At 39.9% G+C, this 25,889-nt stretch overlaps 3 protein-coding genes across 12 annotated transcripts in view; 2 read left to right on the forward strand and 1 right to left on the reverse strand.

The window, feature by feature from the left end:
- LOC144649326 (CD109 antigen-like) overlaps positions 1-5,637 on the forward strand; it is a 39,829-nt gene extending 34,192 nt beyond the window's left edge. For all 10 annotated transcript variants that reach the window (XM_078508809.1, XM_078508811.1, XM_078508806.1 and 7 more), the window contains exons 33-38: positions 167-325; positions 1,310-1,372; positions 1,800-2,000; positions 2,196-2,270; positions 2,840-2,945; positions 3,800-5,637. In XM_078508809.1, the coding sequence (XP_078364935.1) occupies positions 167-325; positions 1,310-1,372; positions 1,800-2,000; positions 2,196-2,270; positions 2,840-2,945; positions 3,800-4,002 (807 nt within the window). In that variant the 3' untranslated portion in view covers positions 4,003-5,637. The remainder of the gene's footprint in view (positions 1-166; positions 326-1,309; positions 1,373-1,799; positions 2,001-2,195; positions 2,271-2,839; positions 2,946-3,799) is intronic.
- On the reverse strand, positions 5,614-9,518 carry LOC144649354 (glutathione S-transferase theta-2B-like). The gene is made up of 4 exons (XM_078508845.1): positions 9,297-9,518; positions 8,271-8,401; positions 7,662-7,781; positions 5,614-6,898 (listed from the first exon to the last, which is right to left on the reverse strand). The coding sequence occupies exons 1-4, from the start codon at positions 9,387-9,389 to the stop codon at positions 6,535-6,537; spliced, it is 708 nt and encodes a 235-aa protein (XP_078364971.1). The 5' UTR covers positions 9,390-9,518; the 3' UTR covers positions 5,614-6,534.
- Positions 9,519-10,383: 865 nt separating this feature from the next.
- LOC144649335 (translin-associated factor X-interacting protein 1-like) lies at positions 10,384-25,286 on the forward strand. Its single transcript, XM_078508823.1, has 19 exons — positions 10,384-10,490; positions 11,836-11,968; positions 13,055-13,276; positions 14,402-14,536; positions 14,879-14,948; positions 15,651-15,708; positions 16,105-16,141; positions 16,520-16,575; positions 17,357-17,476; positions 17,697-17,808; positions 18,664-18,725; positions 18,866-18,955; positions 19,417-19,594; positions 20,287-20,415; positions 20,999-21,169; positions 21,536-21,625; positions 22,743-22,886; positions 23,925-24,031; positions 24,619-25,286. The coding sequence occupies exons 1-19, from the start codon at positions 10,459-10,461 to the stop codon at positions 24,818-24,820; spliced, it is 2,148 nt and encodes a 715-aa protein (XP_078364949.1). The 5' UTR covers positions 10,384-10,458; the 3' UTR covers positions 24,821-25,286.
- Positions 25,287-25,889: the final 603 nt, after the last annotated feature.

The raw sequence follows: 25,889 nt of genomic DNA on the forward strand, positions 1-25,889 counted from the left end.
GGGAGGGTTTGCCACCGATTACAGCCCCCCCCTCCGAGATAAATCTTCCCGGCCTTCCATTTTGTTTGTTGCTTGGGGTCGTGGTTATTTGCTTTGTAAAAACTGGTTGCAGTTTTGCGACAGTCATAAGAAAAGTAATCAATGAATGCATTTTTCAATTTCGTAGGATACCGTGGTTGGCCTCCAGGCCCTCTCGGAGTTCGCCGAGCTGATTTATACCCCGGATATTGACTTTACTGTTCAGCTGTCTTCGAGTGCAGATTCTAACTTCAGGAAAATAATGACTGTCAATCAACAGAACTCCATGGTACTGCAGTTAGTGGAGGTAATACATTATTCTTACTTAATTTCATGAGTTATTATTATACAGTCAACTCTCTCTTAACGGACACCTCTATAAGACGGACACCTCCATAAGACGGACACCTGGTTATGGTCCCTGCCGTTTTTCAGTCATTTTACCGTAAGAAAACTCTCTGTAAGACGGACACCTCTCTAAGACGGACAACGGACACTTTGAAACCGCCAACGGACAGGCATTAAAAGTTATTTTTTCGTGAATAATACTTCAAAACTTGTTATCGACATATAGCAAAGCAGGTCAGCGCCTTTAGAATACCAAATTTACCAAAAAACAATCCGCTAAAACGCATTACTTCTCTGCTTAAACTTGTAGATTTAGTTTTCTACTTACAGTATCACAGTTTGTTATTAACAAACAAGTCGAATCTCTGATATTATTTAACGTAAGCGACTAAAACAGACGTGTATTCGTTGTGCATAGCCGTTTAGCTTTATCGTCTCAAAATTTCTGGTGTCACGTTACCTCGACTCTCTATAAGGCGGACACCTCTATAAGACGGACAGTTGGGGCCGGTCCCGACGGTGTCCGTCTTAGAGAGAGTTGACTGTAATCCATTTATTGTAGTCCTACAGCCTCGAATTAACTAGTGTTCTGAAAACTTGTAAATTTGTAAAAGTCTGTGAACGAAATCTTATTAATTAACCATTCAAATGAAAGCTAGTGAGTAATAAATTAATGTGCCACTATATATAATGCCGTACGAGGTGCTTGAAACTATTTAATTTGTGGATGAAAACCCTTAGGTGTGAACATCCAAGCGTAATGGATTCAATAAAAAAATCTGTGGATAAATTACCATGCGAATTTTTGAACTTTTGCGCGTGGAGTTGTTCGTGATTTTTACGATTACAAGAAAACACGAAATGAAAGTGTAATGTAACAGTTTCAATAAAGACGGTTTGAGTAATCAGCGAGTAGCAACAGTTTATTGTTTTTCTTTAACAGATTCCAAATGTGGCTGGTTCCCTTTCTGTGTCGGCAAATGGGCGCGGAATAGGAATGCTACAGGTAAGATATAAAAAGCTTAAAACACGTGTATACAGTCGATATTCTTTTTATACCTCTTAGAAAACCAGCCTTGGAAGCGGTTTTAAAAAATTAGGGGAAAAAAAAGGGGTACTATATACCACCACCTCGTGCAATCGAAGAGATACGAAATCTCTCAGGTTTGCCTGGTGCAAACACAAGGGCACGGGAATTTCTCGTTTTCAAAACTTTTCTGAACAGTAAATAAGTGAATTTTCAGTGTGAGTTGTACCTCCAAGACCCATCCAAGGCCACATAATCCAGCGATTTGCTTGAACCTCGCCATAGCTTTCCTCGCGAACACTCGTCGCGCTCTCCTTGGCACGCTGTCCTCGCGCGCATAGTTATGGGAGCACTCTCCACTGTTGACTTAGTCGCATGATAAATGGCTGTCGTTATTTCACTTCAGGTCGGTGTCACTTACAATGTGGACAAAGCTCCTGACGAGAGTTCTTTCGATTTCTTGTTGGAAGTCATCCGGGAAACTAAGTATGAAATCGAGGTCAAAGCGTGCTCGATGTGGAGTGAGAACGACCAGGATTCGGGTATGGCCGTCATGGATGTCGGGATACCCTCGGGATTCGAACTGGACTGGAACAGTGTCGAAAAGGTAACGATGGACACAAAATTAATAGCTCTGTGGCTTCTTTTATTGCTAAGAGAAAATATGTCGCAGAAGTTCTTTTGTGTGTGACAAGTAACGCAATTTCTGTCCAATAGATTGCGAGATGACAAAAGAATCTCCTCATGTGAAAGTCGAGTTAATCAATTGCGTATAGTTGTTGTTTTTCTTTATCTCATCCAGATCATGTCAGATCCATCTCTGAAACTCAAGCGCGTGGAGTCTCCAGATCGCAAAGTGCTTTTCTACTTTGACGAGGTAATCATTTGCATCCGTGTTTTAATTTCAGTCAAGAATCCAGTAATCCTTACTCAGGCCCTGCTTGTTGTAATGGTTGGATAACACTATCCACCTAATAAATCACTATCCAATGGATTAATAGTTGGCGAAATCAACAACGGTGTCCGCTGGATAGCGTTATACATCATTTCAACGACTGGGTACCAGCTAACTGCTGTCGGGAAACGCCGCAAAATTCCCCGTGGAGACGTGTGGGATGGAGGTAGGAGGGCTGGCTTGAATCCTGCGTTAGACTCTCTTCCTATTCAGGGGGGTAAAATGAAATATCTAGGGAGCGGGCTGAATAAATCCAGAGGGTTGCACTCAAACTATTCTAAACACCCCGTTTGTAAAGGCCAGGCCAGACGTGCCGTCGTTTCTTACGAGAAAACTGTGAGGCAGCTTGGGGACGAGACAGGCAAAAAAAAAAAAACAGGCCTTGGAGCCAAGAACTATACATTTGAAAATGAGTTAGTTTCTTATTATGTCTAAATTTGTCGCGGGGGGGGGGGGGGGTGTCATTAACAAATGTTAAATGTGGTTTTCAGATCCCATCAAGTCGGATGGTATGCGTCACAGTGACGTTTCAACGTGCTTATGACGTAGGCAAACCTCAACCTTCCTCGGCATCCGTGTACAGTTACTACGAACCAGGTAAAATAAGCTGACACTTCATTTTCTTACGATTAAGAGTTTGTTTGAGACAGGGTTTGTATCGGCCCTGGAAACGCTGGTAAGTCTTGCATTCCGGCACTCCAGTATTCTCTAGGATTGGGAAGATCTGGAAAATGCGTGATTTATTTGCTTGCCCAAGAAAGTTCTGGAGACGGTAAAATCGAGTGGAAAACTGAAGTGACTCAGAAAAACTGCCCGTCTCGAAACAAACTAACGAGGATTTTGCTAAAGTCACTAGTAATTTTCAGAGGGCTCTGCTTTTCTGATTGCGCATTTTAAAAGAACCGAACCTTCGGTTATTTCAACGAGGATTTGTGCAATAAAGTCACTGCTTAATCCAAGCCAGTCGTAAAAGTCATAAGAAACCTTAACATAGTAGTGCAATACGACAGAGCGCAAGAGACGCGGTAGCCTAATAGTTTGTGCGCAGGACTCCGGATCGAACGGTCCTGGTTCGGGCCCTGGCAGGGTTCACTGTGTCGTGTTTTTGGGCAAGACACTTTACTCTCATAGTGCTTCTCTCCACCCAGGTGTATAAATGGGTACTGGCAAATTTACTGCTGGGGGGCACGATAGACTAGTATCCAATCCATGTAGAAGTAGAAATATTCCTAGTCGCTTCATGCTGCGGAAACCGGCCTGATCGGCGACTAGGCTCAAACGCAGACTTTACCTTAACCTTAAAGGTAGAAAAGCAACAAAGAGCTAATTATAAACCAAAAAGGAGCAGGCATGATTAAAATTTGGGAAGACAGAGATTATGAATGACAAACTAAATTTTAAAAAGTGCACCACCCGTCTCGTTTAACTGATCGTTCGTTCCTTTGCTGTAGGAAACCGTGCCGCTGCCCTGTATGCCGTGGACTCACTTGCAGATCAAGGCGTTTGTCGTGTCTGCCCCGATTGCGTCAACTGCGAAGTAAGGGACGAGCCCACAGGGCAACCAAAAAAGAGCTCGGCACCAGGATTGATGGCTGCGATTGGCAGCGGGGGAATGGCGCTACTGTCGCTGATGTTGTTGGTTGCATTGAAGTGAGAGGTTTCAAAGCCAACAGACCAAACAAGAAAACGAATCTTTTGTTTTTGTACTTATGTCCAACACCGCCTAGTAGTGTACAAGTATCTAGGTTTAGACTGCGTACAGCACAAAGCATGACTCAAATTCTAAATTTGGAGGAAATGTTTTATTAGACATTTATTGTGAAGTGTCGCTGTACATTTTCACTCGTCATTTGCATTAGCGGCGAGAATGGAAAAGTATGACAAGTTTGACTGCCTCAGATTTGACGCGAGTTCCAGACTTTGAAGAAAATATTGCTGCAACATGGAATTTGTGAATTTTGGAATTTCTTAATGCAGTATTCCATGAATTCAGTGAATTCATATCAGTGAATTCATAACAGTTTACTAAATAGAAACAAGGCTCCTTTTAGAAGGCTGTGCTTTAAGCACCATTGTATTGACTTTAATGTGTATATGTGACCTTTTATCGAATGACAAGATAGTTGGTTTATTCTCGAAAATCTCAGAGGCAGTTCTGGCGTTCGAGCGTTTGACTGAACATGCATAATTTGTAGTACTTTTCTAGTACGCCGATCCATATTACTCAGTATTTTATGTACAGCTTTGCACATTATCCGTGGCACGGGCCAAATCATTTCTACAGAAAGCAGTTGTCAAAGACTGAAACAACTACTTTTGGAAAAGAAATGACTTTACTTTTTATCCTTAGTGTAGTTTGTCACCCATTTAAGTGTGACGATAAATCTTTCTAAAGGTTGTATTAAATTAAGCAAGGTCTTGGACCGAAAATCACGAAAGTGAAACCCCATTTCAAGAATTTCACATTATGTATTGAAATCAAGCTTAAAGCTGTGCTTGGTCATAGAGTCGTAGAATGTAATATTGAACGACTATAAGAGAACATTTAGTAATGTCTCGCTGATCACAGTTGTTTGTAGTAGGATAAGATTTTAATTTTAAATCCAGTTTTATTAGCTGAAAGTTTTTCGTTTTTACGAATGACTTTCGAATAACGTTTTTTAGGAAGCCGCTCTTCAAGAAACTCCTGCCTTATCAGAGCAAAGCTTTCTATTTGGCCAGTCAAGTGCAATTTTTTTTCGGTGCTTGCTGCCGCCCGGTTTCCGTGCTGGGCAATGGTTGCATTTTTTCCCGCGCTTAGCAGTGGCTTACATGGAGTTTCACGCGCTTGACACCGGTTACATGTTTTCCTGCGCTTGGCATTGGTTACGTGTTCAGTTCCCCGCGCTGATTTTTTAAACAACTAGGCAACGGTCGATCGTAGGGTGGTTTTATTAGAAAATTCTGTAAGGACAGTTTGCTCATGTCTGTAACTCCTTATTAGACAGATCTATAACTGAGAACAGTTTAATTTGCTTCTATCTAAAACTTTTAAAACGACTTAACCGTTTAGAATGATGTACAAACGTATATTGTTAATTGTTCTCTCCAGACTAATGCACATAGTATAAATGTAGTATAAGACTTGTAGATAGAAATAACATATTTAGCTTTTATCTGTTGTTGTATTATAAGTAAATAACACAACCTGTAAGAGCAATTTTAAAAAGTATGACTAGAAATTGTAACGTATTCATTTACCACCATATATCCATGAAATAAACTTTTTCACCTGTTTGATGCATACATACTTTTATTTTGTGACCTTTCTTTCTGCAATTACCTAACATGTTTCCGATGTACACGTGATACAGTGGGATCCCGATATCTCGAATCTCCAAGGGAAACGAAAATTGGTTTGAGAAATCGGGGGGGGGGGGGGGTGGGGTAAAATAACAGTGTTTGACTTTGTGAAACAATAGGCCTTATGCATGATAACGTCATATGCTCAAAATTCACCACCAAGCCTCGTTTACGCGTATTATTCTCAACCCTCTGCCACCTTCATGCAGTTTTCACGTGGGTATTCTTTTCAACTTTGCTGCTTTGGGAATTCGTTCATGATAAAATTTACAAGTTTGCGCTTCGAAAGCGAGGCTTGGTGGTGAAACTAGCCAGTCTGACGTAAACATGCATAAGGGCTATTGTAAGGTAAATTGTTTAGGAAACCCGGCAAACATCGAAGGAACAAACAAAGAGGCCACGATTTATGTTGGAAGGTCCACGACCCTGCACATCTTTTGATTTGCGCTCATACACTATGCATGAATTACGTTATCGCAGTGTTTTTATTGGCTGGTTGCATGAACCACGTAACCAGCTATTGTATTTTGTCAGGTTTTGTGTAGGGTCTACCCCCAAAATAGAGAACAAAAGCATATACAGCAAAGACCTTTACCGGGCTTCCTCCTAACCATTTCCCTCTATAGAGTGTGTCCATGGCGGCCATATTGGAGGAGTTAAACAATGGAATGATTTTCCTTTGGAAAAAAAATCATTTTTATGCAAATATCTTTTAATGTTTCACTCCTCCAACATGGTTGCCATGAAAACACTCTATTAACTATGCTGGGAGGCTCGAGGAAAGGGGATTCCGCTCACTGTATTTATTGAATTATCTCCTGTCTTTCATGTTTGTCACGACGATTCATTCGTTATCGATGGACGAAACTTTTTTAATCTTCTGAGCAAAGTCGGTAAGCATCGAATGGACCTCGCTCCAATGTTCTTGACCTTTGACCCTGACGAGCCACTCCGAGAGCCTGGGCCATAGTGTAAAGTCAAATTCGACACACTCAGCTTGGCACAAGATGGTCGCCACATAACTGTCAGCTACTGTTAGTTCAGATCCACACAAGAAAGGTTTCTCTCCAAGATAGAAGTTCTCTATGGTCTCTAAAAGTTCACTCGCCTGTGCGAGTCCTTTCTCTACTAGTTCTTCCGTGCCGACCTCGCACGAAAGGTGGTATCTTTCCAGCAACTGAGGATACACGAATTTGTAGCCCAGCACACTGTAAATTAAGACAAAGTATGGTCAGTATGCAGAACAACTATTGGTCACATCATCGTCATCATCATCATCATTTCTTTTCACCCAACTGGGAAACAGTCAGAAATTTATAGACCAAATCCAAAGTTAATTTTGTCTAAAACTGACTTCCCTCTGCACGTTAATTGCCACTTTTTTGCATGTATGGTAAGCCAATCAGTCTTAAAAGATAAAAACATTTTCCAACTGCACACCATTTGAGACTGGGTCTATATATGTACTATGCATTACAAAAAGTTATTCTGCCAGGGCCTGAGAAAACGAAAATGGGTAAATTCAGAACAACTCAGCTCTCTCAAATAAGTGGTCAAAGTATGAGGACTGACTCAGTGCATTCGCTATCTCAAGGCACCAGAGAGCCAACAACAGTTAATCATATTTACACTGTGTAAGATTCATGGTTACTCCACTCACTTAGAATATTGTGCTCACTGAGCGCTTTGATAGCTTTTGACGTCACCTGTCCAAAGCGAGCATATTTTCAAACCTCTACTATTCCCAGTCTCCTCCGCCCTGTTTTCGCGCATTTTCGTCCGTTCTCCACAACTACAAGCAGGACAAATAAGGGCTTCGTGTGGAATAACGCCCCTACTGTAACCTTCAATGGCCAGCTATTCTCTCCAGCGAAGAGCGTTCTTTTACAAACTTCTCGCTGGCCAACCCTTTGCGCAAATACGCTGATTGCAAATCTACCGTTTTTACTTTTGAGAGGGTATGATTCTTACTTCAATAACTTGGAACTCGCCCAGTCTAAAACAGAATGAACTCTGTACCGATCCTCGGGCGCCTTTCCCCAGCCGGCAAAGTTCGTGTACTTCTGAGATATGTAACGTAATATCGCTAACCTAACGAGAAAAATAAGTACAAAGTTACTTAACCTTATGCATGAAAACTATTTTTATAAAAAAAGAGATTACTACTTGATCAGAGGCAAATTGACGCGTAATTAGAATATAGAAAATCGTCAATAGGTCTCTTATTGCATCAGGAAATTTCATTGATAATATCTGCTATCAGTTTAAAGTTTTATTTCCCTTTTACTTGTACAATAAAAAAAATGTTGCTATAGAATTGTAAAATAAAGAGTAGCGCAGTTATTGTAAAAAAGTGAATAACCTCTCAGCAAGAAACATTTTTAAAGTGATTCCATTTGGGTTAAACAAACCTATTTTTAGCCTCAATTATCATTTTCCGCTTTGTCTGTTACAGCCGACTAATCAAAGGGACATATTTTGGTAAAACAACTGAGAAATTAATTACTGGAAAAAACAAGTATGTAAATTAGTTGCTTGAAGGCGTAGCTCGAAAAAAAATAAGAATGATCGGAAACAAACCCTCCAAAAACTGTCGTGCTCCCGTCGGCCAGTATCGGAACCTCTTCGTGCGGATTCATCGCCACGAACTTCGGCTCACGGTGCTCCCCGTTGAAAACTTTGACGTCCGTTAATTCGCAAGGTATATTGTGCTGAATAAACATGAATACAAATAGGATTAATATGTGCGCTGTTTGCAGCACACAGACAATGAAAACAAAGAATTGAAAATGACGAGGTTCTGTAAAGAGATGTGTCAGAAAAAAGTGTGAACTGTATTAAAATTTTGCTGGTAATCACTTTCGATAGCGTGGTTAACGCTTTATCTAGGTGAAGATTTTGTGGTAATTATTGTTACTTGGCAAAAAGAATTTGGCTCTTTTTGTAATTCCCTCCAGGCCACTCGTAAATGAACCGTGAACTGAGTACTGTGAAATTCATATTGAATACTACTTGAAAACTGAAATAATTCATTCAGAAAACCTTGAAAGTAACTATAGTGGCACACGAAAAGCCATGCAGTGTTTCCACTGATCCCATGCTGTTCAAATTCCGTTCGCGGCTGTAAGACCGTTCTTTGGAAAAATTGAGAGCCACTACATGTACTGTGTAATTGTTTTAGCAGCTTGAAAACATGAAATGAATAAAGCGCATTAGCGGCGAAAGCCGGTATCGATAAGTTTATAAAGATGCAAAAGATTATACTGAAACTGGCTCCATTTGCAAGTTTCTTTCAAGTTAATGTTATTAACTAGGGACAGAGTTCGGTTCTGTGTCTAGCAGTTGAAAAACAGAAAAAATAAGGCAAAGCCCGTGAGTATTGTTATGGATTTCTTAGATTCTTCCAAAACACCTCGCATGTTTCCTAGTTACACAAACCAAAACGAAATTTTGATAAAATCTCATCAGTGCGCGCGGGTAATAATCATTGATGGTAAAATTTAGCTTGTTTTCTTTTCGTCGTAAATAATATCTTAACAATTGCCCTATGATTTACAAAGCGAAAGCTACATAAAGTCGAGCAATATTGAATATGGGATCCCTTACCTGTAGTGCGTATAACCAAACAATGCGACAACACGGCGAAACTCGCACAATATAAAGTTGCAGTGGTGTTTTGGAGTCCGTTTTCCCCGACATTGTAACAGCCAGCTAGTCGGGGAGGTATTTCAAACTGAGAATTTCACATCGTATAGTTCTATTTCCGTGCAGATGGTAAGCGGCGACCGAAAACGGAAGTTGTTAAGAACGCATTTTAAATACACGTCATATCCATGCACCATTACTCGCGCCATTTGAATAATTTAAACGGCGCGAACTGTCGGTTTGGTCAATTTTGAAGTTTCATTCATTCCGCATACTACCAAATATTTACTTTTAAGCACTTTTTAGGAGATGGATTCTATTTGGAAGTCTTGTTAATTCAAAAAATAAATACCATTTCGCGGTTATACTGAAAAACAATCTACTTTCTAAATTTTCAGGTACATATTTGTTGAGTCATTCTTATTGCCAGTAATTGAATAATTCCATTCACCTGGCATATTTAAAGCAAACATGGATAAAATTACATAAGAATGGAATATAAATTCATGTCTATTTTTTTAAAGGAACGAAAACATTCTAGTTTATTTTTAGATGTGTTTTGTTTTAATTAAATGTTAAACCAAATGCAAGGTTGATTAGACAGCTAAAAAGGCTAAATAAATGTTATTTTATTTTTTGAAATTGATTTAGCGTTTTTAGCTGTCCGATCAGCCTTGCATTTGGTTTTATTTAATATTGCTGATCCTGATCTACGCCAAGATCCGGCTTCACTTCACTGCTGTTTGTACAAGTGGTCCTTAATTGCATTATTCCAGAGGTACCTTTGTTTTAATACATTGAAATATATCAGTCAAATCCAAATTCCCCCCCCCCCCCCCCCTTCGCCCCCCAAATCATTTGACTTTTTTGAGAATTTTTGGTGAAATTCTCCCCTTTGTTCGGAGTTTATACGGTCAAATACCCCACGATACCCCACTGGTTAGGGCTTTCGCGCAGTCCGCTTGCAGAGAGACTGGAAACGAATCACAAGTGATGACGCGCAAAGTCTGGGTACTAGTTTTCATTGTCGCAACGGTTACCAAGTCAACAAAACAAAATGGCCGAAGAGATTGCAAGTTGACCCAGACAAAATAGTGAATCGAATTTTATACCAAACAGACCCATGTCTCACACAAAGCTTCCCCCACTTCCACCGTAAGTATATTTAACTGATATCTGCTCTAGCTGTATCCTGCGATTAAGCCCTAGCTTTCGTTTCGCAAGATGCTAAAAGGTTTAAAATCGTGATTGCATTGGTACGGTCCGACAGGCGAGAGTCCGCCCGAAAAGAAAAGCAACAGCGATTAGGCATGATTGCTTGCTGATATTTGGGTCCTTGATCAGGTCTACAGTTATCGTAAAAAATACTTTGAAACCCCTGAAGAAACTAGATACATGTACACATTCGAGTTAGCCTTTTACTTTTACCTACTAAATTGCCTGTCTTGAACAAGACTACAAATAACGAAATTACATGTACAATATGCGATGGCATAGTTGACAATCTATCTTGTTATTGCTTGTAGTTTTATTACAAATGTAGTCCCTTAAAGGTTTCTACGGCTTAACTTAAAGACACTATTACCTGTATTGTGTCGTAGAATTCCGACCCTACATGTAGTTGTTTTTTATATCAAAATATTGTAATAATTTTGTAAAATTTACAATTAGGATGGACCTATAAATTCATTGCATTGTATTGCACCTTTCTTAAACAGAATCTAGTTGTTCTTTGCGTGTTCTTAGCTTTTTCCCAGGTTCTTTGGTCGGCTTTCCTTACTTTTAAGGGACTCGTGCTATATAGGGAAAACAACTGTCTAAATTCACGCGCAAAATGGCAAATTAACTGTTAAGCGATGTACGCGCAAATGACAAATTTATTGAAAAAACGCACCATGTTCTTCAGTTTGCTTGCGGTTAGTTCCACTCCGGTTTGCTCGCGGTTAGTACCACTCCAGTTTGCTTGCGGTTAGCTTTCATTTGTTAGTAAGGGCGGCACTTTTTTTAAATTGATAACTGTATCACTAGCGTAGTACTACTTTTGTTTACGCCATTTTGCGCGTGCATTTAGACGGTTGTTTTTTCTATATAGCGCAAGTCCCTTAAAAGTAAGGAAAGCCCTTTGGTCTTCAAACTTGTGAGTTCACAAACAACAACAGCAATGAAACTTCCAAGAATTCTGTTTGAATCGTAACTGATACTTATGCATTGTATTGATCGTCCATTTTATAAAAGGAGCTACAGTAAGATGTTGAAAAGTTGAGCCTAGATATTCAAATTTGTCCTTTTATCAACTATCAGTACCTATTAGTTTGAGATTTGCTCTGATTGGAAGGTTTTATACACATCATTTGCAAAAATCATATTGAGACATAATATTTGTTTATTAAATATTTTAAAAAAAGTTTTAGACTAGTTTATTTACATAATTAGATCAGTTTTGTAATTTGCCACCTGTAGCTTATTAATTACCGGTAATTGTTCCTTTATTTTCTTGTAGTTCCCTAACAACATATCCTCAAACTAACACCAAAGCTGTAAAACAATACACTGGACTAAGTGGCCCAAGTTACAGCCTCAGTGGTCCATCAGGAACACAAAAGTATGCGCTTCCATCAGCTGCTGTACTGCAGGTACTCAGATTTCTCTTTCTCTGGCTTTTGAAGCTACTCCCAAGTGCCCCTCCCTTCCCCCTGGGGAGGGGGTACTTGGAATGTTTTTATATGCCACGCTCTGCCTCGAGGTCTAAACCCTTCCCCTTCCATATAACTCTTTTGACAGAATTTAAAATTAATGTAACCCTTTCATATACCTTCGATAGGAAAATGGTACCCCTTGCATATTTAACCTACAGTACTTAGGGAAACTGCATCTCTTTTCTGAATTTTTCACTTTAATAAATGAATCTTACGTTTGATATTTTGAAAGTTTCTTAAATTAAATATCTAAATGACAGTTTTTTTCTTCCCTTTTGTCTACTATGGCCTATGAAAACTCTACCCTCTTATTCACTTACCAGCAGCCTGAAAAAGGTACCCCTTACAGGTAGAGCCTCCCTGTATAGTCCACTATAAGGAGTACATCCCATCCCCCCTCCCTTCCAGGTAGAGCCTCCCTGTATAGTCCACTATAAGGAGTACATCCCATCCCCCTCCCTCCAGGTAGAGCCTCCCTGATAGTCCACAAGGAGTACACCCCATCCCCCTCCCTCCAGGTAGAGCCTCCCGTATAGTCCACAGGAGTACATCCCATCCCCCTCCCTCCAGGAGAGCCTCCCTGATAGTCCACTAAAGGAGTACATCCCACCCCCCCCTCCAGGTAGAGCCCCCGATAGTCCACTATAAGGAGTACACCCCATCCCCCCCCTCCAGGAGAGCCTCCCTGATAGTCCACAAAGGAGTACATCCCATCCCCCTCCCTTCCAGGTAGAGCCTCCCTGATAGTCCACAAAGGAGTACACCCCATCCCCCCTCCCTTCCAGGTAGAGCCTCCCTGATAGTCCACAAAGGAGACATCCCATCCCCCTCCCTTCCAGGTAGAGCCTCCCTGTATAGTCCACTATAAGGAGTACATCCCATCCCCCCTCCCTTCCAGGTAGAGCCTCCCTGTATAGTCCACTATAGGGAGTACACCCCACCTCCAGCGCTGGTTTTGAAATATCCATTTGAAAGGCAAAAGAGCTATCTGGATTTTTATTATTTTTTTTCCTTGTCTTGTAGCCTTATATAGACACAAGAGCAGGCACCTTGGACACATGGCCAGCACATGCCCTTGGTCCCAGTGCCCCAGATCTCAACCCAGGAGCAGCCAAACAAACAAATGAGTTCATGCCAAAGGGAGTCCATAAGCCAAAGTTTCTGGAGCAACTGGAAGCTTTCTTACAAAAAGAGCTGCGCTCCTTAGATTGTGCTGAGATGGTTCCAAGTGAAAAGAGATTGCAGGTTAGTTTTGCAGTGAACTCATTTTTAAAGCCAGTGGTTATTATAATTATAGTAAATTAACTTCTTAGTGAAGGGGGTCATAGGGTGGCAGCCTGGGAGATTAGGGGGCGGACGGGGTACAGGAGGTGGGGCAAGAGAGGGCGTGGAGCGGGATTCTCAAGATGTTGGGAATCCGGAGAAATAGAGAAAAGTTTGCAACATTTCGTAATATTAATATTTACAATAGGAATAGCACTTGTAAAGAGGTGGAAACCACTAAGGAATGGGGCAGGAATTGGGAGAATAAGGTACATGAAGCAGGAGATTCTAACTCTCTGTTTCTCCCCTGCCTCCGTTTCATATAATGAGTCAACTTTGATAGAAGGTAATGTGCAGAATTTGTTGTCTGGACAGCAGACAGATTTATGAACTTCACTTCACTTGTCCCCTGGCGCCAAGTTGGCGCATAGGGCCTCCACATGTGCTCTCCATCGATTCCTGTCTTGTGCTGCAGTGCGCACCTCTCTCCAGGACTGCCACCCTGCATTGGACCTCTCCTTTTCTACTGTGCGCCGCCAGGTTGTTTTTGGCCTGCCTCTCTTTCTCTTTCCCTCTGGGGTCCATGTCAGGGCTGTAACACAGTCATTGTCAGGTTGTTGTCTGAGGATGTGTCCAATGAATCGCCATCTCCTTCTTCTTACCTCTTCACTCAACCTCTCCACGTTAGCCCTTTCCAGTAGCTCTCTATTACTAATCTTATCTTGCCATTTAATCTTCATTATCCTCCTCAGGCATCGGTTCTGAAACACATCGATTTTCTTAGCATCACCTTCGTTCATTTTCCATGTTTCGCAACCATACATGAGAACTGGTTTGACCAATGTTTTGTATAGCCTGATGTTCGTCTTCCTCGACACACTGCTGGAATTCCATACTCGATTTAGCTTCACAAATGCTCCCCTCGCTTTCCCTAGCCTAGCCTTGATGTCTTCTTCTCCGCCCCCTTGTTTACATACTGTGGCTACTAGATAGATAAACTTCCCTACATCTTCCAACGCCAGACCAGATTTATGAACTACCGGTAGGTTAATCCAAGAGTGGATATAGCCTGGCACAAAAAAATATTTATCTTTGCTTTCTTCTCAGGCTTTTAGGGAAGTATTTGAGTATCTGATAGAGGACTTCAAAACTTACAAGCCTCTGCTGTCAGCAATAAAGCATGAATATGAGATGATGCTGGTTCATCAAAGAGAAAAGATCCGAGAATTGGAGCCTTTGAAGGTAATGTATATAAGAAATATAAAAAATAGGTACACCGCGGCAAAAAATTAAAAGAACTATGCATGTATATATAGCTGGCTACTAGAACAAAACGGTCACATTTTGTGCATGAGCTGATTATTGTAAAGCTACACAGAAGTCAAAAAATTCATCCACTCAGAGGGAAGTGCCCTTTTTCATGTAAAAAGACATAAATGGTCATAAATTGATTTTGTGGTGTACACAAACCATGCATTTAGATGTTCATCCACACATCACAAGAGTAAGGTCAGTAGAAAATGTTTGCAGTAAACAAAGAAATGGGTTCTTACAATGTATATTGATGGGTGTTCTTCTTTTCAGAGCATGTTAGTCACAGTATCTGAACAGTGTGAGAAGAAACTCTTAGCTGTTAAACAGGAAGAAAAATCAGGTATGTACCTTATTCTCACTAAATTTCGCGAGTACTTAATTTCACGAAAAATCAAGAGCCATATTTCGCGAGTACTTAATTTCGCGATTTGGAGAGGAAGGTACAATTGGAGTGTATTAAATTTCGCGATTTTTATCTATTCTTCAATATGAAGCTTTGACCTGGAAACTGTAACAACATAATTAATATGAAAGTCATCATAAAAACAGCAAACAAAACAATATACACATAAAAAAACAAGGTATTCAACAGTCATCTACGACTGCAAGAGCGAGATTTTGAAGAACTTGGCAGCAGAAAATATTGGACAAAATTAAACAAAAAACTCCTAAACATGAAGCTCAGACATGTTAGAATAACTATGATAAAACACATCGAGTTTCATTATTTTTTTTTATATTATCCGTACGATATTAAATTTCGCGATTATAAACTTCGCGTGTCCTTTATTTCGCGAGTATTAAATTTCGCGATTCTTTCTAAATCGCGAAAATCGCGAAATTTAGTACTCGCGAAATTAAGTGAGAATAAGGTAAACAGATTTATCTGTGAGCAGGTTTACTACTGAAACAGTTATGCAATTTTTCACAATACACAGAATGATTTCATTATTATTTTGCAATTGGTGAGCTGCTTGTTTTTGCTGTGTCGTATTTTCCTCCCACTGAGGAACTGATGAACAGTTTGTCTTTTAACTTTCAGACATGCTAGAGATGAGGAAAGAGAATCAAAGACTACAAAACATAATATCAAAACTAAGGTAATCTACCACTTATATATACACTTACCTACAGGTGATAACGAGGGACAAAGAACAGATGGACTACATGTACCTCTTTTCAATCTAACTTTCCTGAACCCATGCAATCCTTTTAAAGTTAAAAAATGGATGAGTAACCAGAGTACATGTAAGTCATAATAAGATTTTTTAAAACGTATTCTGGTTAAAAATTAAAAGATAAATGAGCTTTCGACTGCCAGTCTGCAATCTTTGACCTTTTAAAGTTTTGACTTTTTTTACTTTTTGACTTTTTAAAGTTAATTGCAACAAAATTGAAAAAATTGATACACTCGACTTGTTGCTTGTAATGTAGCAGTAGATTTGTCAACAGCCTCAAAATAAAGTAAATTAATTCTGAATGATTGGTATTTTTAGAGAGGAACAAGTTTCCCTTCAAGTCCAAGTAGAAAAGGTAATCTAGAATGTGTTTTTGTTGTTTTTTTTTTACTTGGAGACTGTTAATTACAGTAGAATACCTATTGCTTTCAGTTTTTTTGGCAGCTAGCGTGGGCCAAACAAGATAAAGTTGTCAACGATTCTGAAAGAAAAATTTGAGTTGGTTCAAATCCGAGAGAGCGTGCGAGAGATCCTAGCCTGCGAACGTATTACCGGCCTAAGCCCGCGTAAGCCTTTAGACGTCTTCCTCTGGTCGTGCGCTCCCGAGTAATGACGTGCGACCAGAGAAAGACGTCTAAAACTCAGGCTATTTTTAAATTACTTACATGTATATCAGAGAAGCACACCTGTAACATATAACTCACACTCCTCTATTTTAATGTTTACATTGCAGCTCCAAGAAGAACTAGCTGCCGAATACTTGAGATATAGGAACGAGTGCGACGCGAGGTAAGTAAATACAATTCTTGGACGGTATGTTCGAAGGCCGATTTAATTTCTTTTCTCTAAAAGTGCTTTTTATTGCTAATATACATGTATATATCTTATTAACCACGCGCGAGGGCCGTACTGGGCGAATATTGGCCCGAGGTCTTGACAGTACGGATCGAGCGCAGCGAGGTCCGTACAAAAAAGACCGAGGGCAAATATTCGCCCAGTACGGTCCCGAGCAAGCTTGGTTAATAAGAGATTTATTACACGACTGGAAACTTTGTGTAGTGAAAATTGCTACCCGGTCGATGTCGTGGAAAACAATGTGCGCGCTAAAGGAGTTATAATTATTTCTGTGTTTAAGGTCATTTCATTTTCAAAGCAATAAAAACTCCGAAAAAATATTGCAAAAGAAATCTTGCAAAAATCTCGCGCTAAATCGCCCGGGATCATCCGGGACACAAACCCAGTCCGATACTTGGAAAATATCGGCCCTAGCGGGACCGGAAATAAAGTTATCTGATTGGCTGATTTAGTTATTGGCCCTCGAACCGCCTTAGTCGTGTAATAAGATCTTTTAACGCTTGTTTTCTAAACATATAATTTATATAGTATACTGTGTATATAACGTTATTTTTTTTTCACTTGGAACATTGCTAAAAGCGTTATTGTGTGATATAATAATGGATAAACGTTTGTGTTCTTACTCTTTGCATTACGTCAGACGGATTATTCATTTTCATTTTCGGCTTATTCAGTTTACGTATCCAAATTAAAAGTATGTTTTTACTCCTTGTAGAAAAATGTTAATAGCGGACATAAATGAACTGAAATATCAACAAGAGGACGCGAAAAAACCAAATGCAGAAGAAGAAGGAGAAGGGAAAGAAGATGTCACGTTCCTAAAACTGGCACTAAAGTGAGTAACAAAACATATAGCAACCAGTGTAAAGGCCCTATTTGACGGGCATAATAATCGGGAAGTGAAAAAGCGCGTGCGAATGACGATCCGATGCGCTAGTGACTCCAGTCCAGTCCAGGGTTAATACACTGTACCTACGACGCTAATGCATTGCAGGCTAGTTTTCTTGTTGTATCGGACAAAGTGATTGACATTACGATGTGTTTTCTTGTGTCAGGAAAGCGCGTGAAGACCTGGATGCCAAGAATCAAAAGCTCGCAGAAATGGAGGCTGATTATGGTGACGTTGTACCAAGAAGAGACTTTGAAAGACTCGAAGCTCAGTTTAATGTAAGCAACTCTCTACTCCTTTCCGGTGGAGGCAGTGACTTCTTGAAAAGCCATGCACACGCGCATTTTCCGCGTATTGAAAAGTCCTTGTTCAAAATCTGGCATGCCAGCTTTTCACCAAGAGGCTTGTAAGGGGAAAATGTTGTTAAGTTTTACCATACCTTATTACATGAAATTTTCGCGACACGTTAATTTCGCGATTTTGAGGAGCGCATATTTCGCGACACTTAAATTTCGCGATTTTGCGGAAATTTTGTATTTTGAATCACTTTAATTTCGCGTTTTTGAGTAAGACACAATATACATTTCCGTGGCAGTATTATTAAACATGCCCTTGAATTAAATTAAAACGGCTTTATCAAAGGAACAATAACGTCAAAATTAACAAAAACGTAAGGTCGGGTCTAAATCTCGGCATTAGCAACAACACTATGTCTACAAGTAGGTCATGCTTGTACGTGCATGAAATATTGTTCTTGAGTCAATTGAGGACAACATCCATTTTACATTGAAGATTCCTTCCTTCAGTGGTACTAAACTTATTCTTTCTTGATTATTGACATAATGTGAGTCACTTAATTTTCACGTCATGTTATGTTCGCGACACTTATTGTTCGCGTCACTTTAATTTCGCGATTTTTTTGGAATCGCGAAATTCGCGAAATTAACGTGTCGCGAAAATTTCATGTAATAAGGTACCATACGATTTTTTTTTCAGTTCAAGAAAAACTTGCTTGCATGCATTTCGTTTAGTTGTGACAAGGAGAGTAACTGTCTGAGTTAATACATTATTGTATTTAATTATCTACCTATTTATTCAAAATAGTAATTCAAACATTAATTTTCTTTTTACAGAAATTGCAAAAAGATATGGAGACTTTCACGGTGGATAATCAAAAACTCATGCAGGAACACAAGTAAGTACTAATATAGAGGCTAGCATAAAATTGTGTTTGTTGTTTAGGAATAATCCCACGCTTCTAAGCGGAATAAACCCTTTACACGTCGTATAGGAATGCCCATTTTCCCTAGTTGATTTATATTTTCATCTTCACAGCGCCATTCTGGAAGTACACAAGAAAGTTGTAGATCAAAGAGACCAGTACGCTCAGGACTGTGAACAGATGAGGAGAAGCGCCACGCCTAGGTCAGACAATTTCGTACTTGCTTTCTTTACCCTGTGTGCACATTCAGTTTTCAAATGTTTTTTCTTCGTAGTGTCATTAAAAGCTTGAAAATTATGCACCCTTTCCTCAGAAGCCTTCTATTCCCACTGTAGACCATTTATCCTATTGCAAATTGTATATGCACAGGCACATTTCGAGATTATTTAGAATACAAGGCTTTCTGTATTTTACAAAGGGTCCACTTAGCCTATGTTTACACGAGACCGTTTCAAACGGATCCGGTCCGAAAATCGGACCAGATAGGGCGGTTTTGGACGGTTCTGGAATCGGTCCGGAACGGACCCAGAACTGGACCTGCTGTTTCAGTCTTTCTATTTCATATTCAGTCAGTCTATAATTAGATGTCAGTTTCGTTCGGTAGGAACAAAGCCCAGCAATTGTTTTCCAGCGTTAATTATTCTGTCTTTGTTGGTGTTTTCAGACCTCATTGGGAGAAGTGCGGTCAATATGTTGAAGGTGGAACAGATCGATGGAACGAGTTGTCACAAGACAGAAGCAGCGATGAGCTTGTTGATATTTTATTAGCGGAGATGACGGGTCAAGACATAGCTATCATACAAGCTGGAGTGAATACTGGCGCTGAGTACTTCACGGGACAGGTAAATTGAATAAACTTTCAATATAATGGCAAAGAGCATTATTTAATAAATGAATTACATGTGGGGAAGATACTATTACTTTTGCACGAGTCAGTGCAAGCAGTGTTTTAAAAACTTTCGCACTATTTTGTTATTTTAACCAATACGATTACAGTATTGTGTTGTCCGAAAACGCGCGTTCTCTTTTGCGTTCTCTTTAATAAAGTTAGCGTACTCGTGTTGGCAAACTCAAGTTGGTGTGTGTGAAAGACATAACAACAGTTGGCAAACAAGTTGGCAAACTGTTGGCGAGAATAGAGACAAGTTCTATTTTGTCGCAAACAGTTGGCCAACTTATTTGACCGTTTTTGCGTCGTTCACGCACCAACTTTAGTTTGCCAACACGAGTTGGCCATTTGTTTGTCGCGTGAAGGCCACTTAAGCTTGTGCCTGTCGCAGGGTACAGACAGATTTCAATCAGACTTAAAAATAAAAAGTAGACATTTCTAAGGGTATTGTTAGTATTTTATACCATCATTTTTTTTCGAAATTCTTCTCACTTATCGCCTACGAAAATAACGTAAATTAAAACCTACTGGGCACAATAGCCAATTTTGTTTTGTTCTGATATCGTTTTCAATCGCTTTGAAGGTGCTGTAAGCGGTATTCGTTGTTTCAATCATAGTCTTTGCAAATGTTATTTTTTCCAACAGGGAACAGGCCCAGAAGTGCCCAAGTTCTTACGCTACGAAGGACAAGTTCGTAACAGACGGCTCGGGAAAAGAGATACTTCGCTGCTTATCAAGGATATATGGCAAGAGAAAGCTGCTCATGACGCCGAGGTACGTACATGTATGCATAGTGATTAATTTTTGGGATGATGTATCTAAGCAATAGGGGGCGATTTTTTAGAACCAGTTAAAGAAAATTCACAAGAAAAGGATAAACAGATTAACTCGGCTTAATCTTCTTCATTTACAAACCCCATACTCAAGTGTTAATGAAAGATTTGTTCAATGATTAAATTTCAGTCACATAACCAATGTAGTGAAGCTATAGTAAAACGTTTTCAGGTTAAATATTCAAAACTACGAGTTTTCGACAATCTGAATGTTATCTTCAATGGATAAACTGCAAATATGGAAAAAGAACCAAGTTGAATTTTTCGTGTTTTTGCAAACCGTCGAAATATTTCAAAAATAGCCCAGAAATTTTCTTCTGAGCTTAAGCCCTAGAAAGGAAGTCGGGGACGTCCACACGAGGCAACTGAAAAATTCTTTGACCCTGGTGGAATTCGAACCCAGAACTGGATTAGACACTAACTAAGATGTTAGTAGAGTGTCGTAAAAAACATGATTGCGAACCAGTGGCTTAATACTCTGTGATTGTTTTGTATTAAACACTTGACGTTTTCTTCATTCCCAGAAACCAGACGGAGAGCGCGATGATTTGGGCGAGTTTCTATACCAATATCTTCAGCGGCGCTTTGGCGTTGATAACATGATCATAGAGTGGGGATACAATCTGTACGATGCGTGCGGCCGATACTCACATGATCCCAGGATAGGACTCTTCTTTGGCATATTACAGAAAGAGGTATGTTCCGACGTCTAAATTTTTGAAAACTGACTTCGAGAAGACCACCTTGATTGGGATCACGACCTTGTTCGTGGTGGGGTAGCTTGCGTGCTCCAGTGACCCCTAGAGCTAAGTTGGCTGGAGTCTTGTACTCCTGGTAGGGACACCCATGCCAAACAGGTCGAAGGGTATGGGCCAGACGAAGAGTGATCCTACTGGGCCTCCAGGAAGGGGGTTGGGCAGAGGGTTGATAACCCTCTCTCGTAAAAAAAGAGTTATTACGGAAACCAGAAAAGGCCCTATAAGCCACGAGACGCAAGGATAGGTGATAGATGATTTTGAGAAGAACAATAAATAGCTGATTGGAGTCTCTTCATTTTGCAGATTGACGAAGCCGTTCATCATGATCAGTTAGTAATGTTGGAGAAACTGTATAACGCTTTTATTAAAGTTGATCTGGCAGCGGGAAATCAGGTAATTATTGCTGTACATTTCTATTTACCACCACCTCTTTCAGTAATAGAGCGGTGTGAGCGGTCACTTGAGTGTCGAAAGTTAATTGCGTTTGCTTTGGTTTTGCATTTCTACGCTTAGTGATTGGCTTAAAAATCTCGCGCCACTTTCTCAGCCAATCAGAACTAAAACCAAAACCAATCGTGACTCGCCCGCGCACGTTTTCCCGCGCTTCGTGCCGGCTACATGTATTTGCTTCGAGTTTTGATTGGTTCACTGGATTGTCTGTGTCCTTTGTGATTGGCCAGAGTAATTACTTTGGTTTTGGTTTTACGACACTCAATTGAAAACTGCTCTATATCAAACACGAACGACAATGTTTCTTCGGGATATCCAAACACCGAGAAGAGAGTTGAAAATACGACACGTAGCGGAGTTTTATTGACGAAATTTGAGGTGTTTTAATAGCCGATGAAACACTGTCTCGAATGTTTGGTATATCTTCTCAATCGAAACAAAAACGAAGAAATAAAATCGGAAATATTTATGCTAATTAAGGCCGGGTATCCAAACCTCCTTCACGGTTATGATTTTTCTTTGTTTAAACTTGATGAATTATTAATAAGTCTGAGAATCCCTTAGCTAAGATGAGAACATTAGCAAAGTTTCCTCATATCCTGTGGAGAATAAGCGATTCCCCGTTGGCAACACCATTTTCTCCATCTCAGGGTATTTATGAATCGTATAAATCTTCTCTTCTCAAAATTTTGTCCAGGGGGATGTCCAGTACACTCCTATTTGGGGAAATTCCATTGACACTAACTTTTCATCTGATGGCCGTGGAAAACACTTTGTCAGCCCGTTCCTTCATCAAATTTGAAAACAATTATCTCGCACGCTCATTGTTTGAGATCTGTAGTCGATGGGAGTTAGAATCGGGCCAGTCCGTGAAGGCAGACATTCATGTATTTCAACTTTGCCCAACATCAAGATGCAACCTCGTTCCCAGGGACTCTCTCTTCCCTGCGGGGAACGGGGTTGATCAAGATGCTCGTTACGTCTTGCATATATTGTAAAGTTCTGATAGGGCGTATATGGCGTTACATTTATTCTCACCATCTGCTTACTTAACTTTCAGGGTACGCTGTCCCGAGCAGACTTGGAACAATCCTTACGAACCTTCTTCCCATTGAAAGACGACGAGTCGATTGAAGCTTTAATGAAAGCCTGCGAACAAGAAGCGCCAGGGGAAAGTGTTCAGTACAAGAACTTATTTACGGAGGTGAGAAAAATATGGAAAAGGTTTCTTTTAAATTGGGTAGGTTGCTTCGTACCCCTTGTTAATTAAGTGTTGATTTGGGTTGATTTGAGCCACTGCTTGTCAGTTTGACAAAATATGAGAGAGTAAATTCCAGGTGACGTTTAAGATTATGGGATCTTTTTTATTTAATGACAAATAAGCACAAGCCCTCACTGTTTTGCTACGCGACGTTTGAAAGGTTCTGACTTGCTAAAAGAAGAATTTCCCGACGTACCCTCGCCTTTTTTGATTCTACTCGTCCTCGCTGCCTGGTGAGATGTTATCACCATCACAAAGAATCACCTGGCACAGAATTACAGCTTTTGCTTCATACACTGTAGTATCTCATTTTCTTCGTCAAACACTGATTTTTATCAGAAAATTCTTCGAACTTGAGTGTATTTTCTTGACAAAAACTATACCATACCATACCATACCATACCATACCATACCATACCATACCATACCATACCATACCATACCATACCATACCTTATACCATGCCATAGAAAATACAGCCAATCAGAATACAGGAAAGCCGTTGTATATTCGACGGTATTCAACCCAACCTTCCCATTGTGCGCTGCGATCTTATTCTCGATGAAATTTAGTAAGCGTATTTTCTATGGCATGGTATAAAAAAGTTACACAACACTTTCTCGTGGTATACTATGGAATATCCCACTTGTCACTTGTATTTTCTTCGTATACACACTCGCCTAAAGGCTCGTGTGTATACCGAGAAAATACAAGTGACTCGTGGGATATTCCATAGTATACCACTCGAAAGCGTTGCATAACTAGTATATACACCACACACCATCCTTTTCCGTCCTATACTATTGATTGATTGATTGATAGATATGAGCTCTAACTTTGTCCATTTCAAATGGGCAAAGTTTAAACTCACCCCAGACTGTTGATCTGTGTATCGCGGTTTTCTTGCTTTCACCAGTTAACTTTCTCACTATAAAGATGTACATGTATCTAATTCTTTTATTCATTTATTTGCTGTTCAAGGACGAAGAAGGACGGTCTGGTCCATTTGTGGACAAGATTCGAGAACAAGAAAAGTTAGAAAAGACAATGTACATAAAAGATATCGAGAGTGCTCTGGGCGGCAGCAGGTAAGAAGTAACCAAAGTTGGCAAACAAAATGCGACTCTTTCGGGAAACTTGCTCGTTGAATAAACTATTACAAGCTATTACAAGGGAAGCACATGCCTTTTCTTCCACGGCGCTCAGTACGACAAGATTTAAATTCTTGTTCAAGGTCATCTTCCCCTATTTTCATCTTTGAGCTCGCGTAGGCACAATTGCCACATTAGAGCGGTTTTCACTTGAGTGCCGAAAGTAGTTCGCATTTGCTTTGGTTTTTAATTACAACGCTTAGTGATTGGCCTTAAAAAACTCGCTCCACTTTCTCGACCAATCAAAAGTAAAACCAAAACCAATCGTGACTCGCTAACACGTTTTCCCGCGCTTCGTACCGGCTACATGTATTTGCTTCGAGTTTTGATTGGCTCACTGGATTGTCTGTATCATTTGCGATTGGCCAGAGTGATTACTTTGGCTTTCGTTTTACGACACTTAAATGAAAACCGCTTTAAAACTGAACTCATGTCCGCGCCACACGCGGTCATCTACGGTTGATGTCAAAATGATTGCAGGTTTTAACGTAACGCTAACGTATTGTGTTCTTACGTATTTACAGTGAAGTGTCTGTTGATGATGTTCGCCAAGCTATTCAGTCAGTTGATCCAGAAGCTCCGGCCGAGGTGGTTGATAAGTACCTGGGGCGAGCGTTTAACACCGCAGTTGACCAGCTGGAGACTGGGACCAAGATAGAAACAACGCTTTTAATCAAGAGACTGCAGAGTGGAAGCGTTAGAAGACTGGGCACTAAACCAAAATAGGCCGACGCTGATTGGTTGATTTTAAATAGGATTTATTTTTTTTGTAACATTGTCATTCTGCAATCTTTTTATTTTGACCTCGATAAAGAACCATCAAGCAGTCAAATGAGTTCTCGCAATAGTGATAATTAAATAAAGAAAATGCAGGATGCACAATTCGAGTGCCGCGATGAGCAGAACAAAGATATCTTTTAACACAAATATCCTTTATGAAGGTTTTAGTTTGAACGGTTGGTATTTTACTGAATGTGTACATACGCCCGAGTGATCAAGTTATGAACCGAATCAGGATTAAGTCAGATTTACTTTGTCGCAGTAAGGTACAATTTTGTGACAAAAAATATTTATTGACACTCAAAAACTTTATTTCGTAAAAAAATCTGTTCAGTTGATTATGTGTAAATTCCCAGATGTAAATAGATGTATTAAACCATACTCTCAACACAAATAAATGCCTTTTAAAAGTTCTTCTTTTATTTTATAATTTATATAATTTTTATTTTTTCTGTTTCAATTTTTCGTTACATATTACTGCAGGGGGGAGGGGGGGGGGGGGCAATTTAAACTTCCATACATTCTCTTATATTAAATCTGAGCGATGCTCTCACGATATTTAAAGGGCGGTAGTCAGCGGATGTCTGTAAGGCGCATGAGCAGCTCCTTTCTTTGTTAACGTACGTGCCAAAGCAATAACAACATGGGACCAGTGGGAGAGTTCAATTATTATTTATTTTTGTAGTAGTATAAAAAGTCTTTCTAAGTTTTGTCTTTAAAGCAGCGAAAATTCTCCGGAAAGGTTCTTTTTGTCAATATGTGGTGTTTGTTATGAAATAAAACCATCACGGAAATGGTAATGAAAACGTAGCGATCGAACATTCCCGCGCCGGTCGGAGCTATTGTTCTTGCTCAATTGTTTCAATGTTGTTTGTTGACTTGGTCGTTCTTTGTTTTACTACATTTACAATCCCCATTTGGGCCAGTTTAAAATCGTGGTACAATCATTTGCATTTCAGCACTAAAAAGTAGCACGGCATCACAAAATTATGCGGCGTTCTTATAACTACATGAA

The sequence above is a fragment of the Oculina patagonica genome, chromosome 4 (genome assembly GCF_052425735.1).
Source record: "Oculina patagonica isolate OP01 chromosome 4, crgOcupat, whole genome shotgun sequence".
NCBI classification, from domain to species: domain Eukaryota; kingdom Metazoa; phylum Cnidaria; class Anthozoa; order Scleractinia; family Oculinidae; genus Oculina; species Oculina patagonica.

Bases quoted from the DNA above. Each gene is read 5' to 3' on its own strand.
- LOC144649335 (XM_078508823.1), top strand. From the start codon at position 10,459: ATGTCTCACACAAAGCTTCCCCCACTTCCACC. The intron at 18,726-18,865 runs GTAAGTACTAAT...TCATCTTCACAG, and splicing joins AAACTCATGCAGGAACACAA to CGCCATTCTGGAAGTACACA. The intron at 21,626-22,742 runs GTAATTATTGCT...CTTAACTTTCAG, and splicing joins ATCTGGCAGCGGGAAATCAG to GGTACGCTGTCCCGAGCAGA.
- LOC144649354 (XM_078508845.1), bottom strand. From the start codon at position 9,389: ATGTCGGGGAAAACGGACTCCAAAACACCACTGCAACTTTATATTGTG. The intron at 8,402-9,296 runs GTAAGGGATCCC...ATGTTTATTCAG, and splicing joins TTTGGTTATACGCACTACAG to CACAATATACCTTGCGAATT. The intron at 6,899-7,661 runs GTAAGAATCATA...CTTAATTTACAG, and splicing joins GCGAGTTCCAAGTTATTGAA to TGTGCTGGGCTACAAATTCG.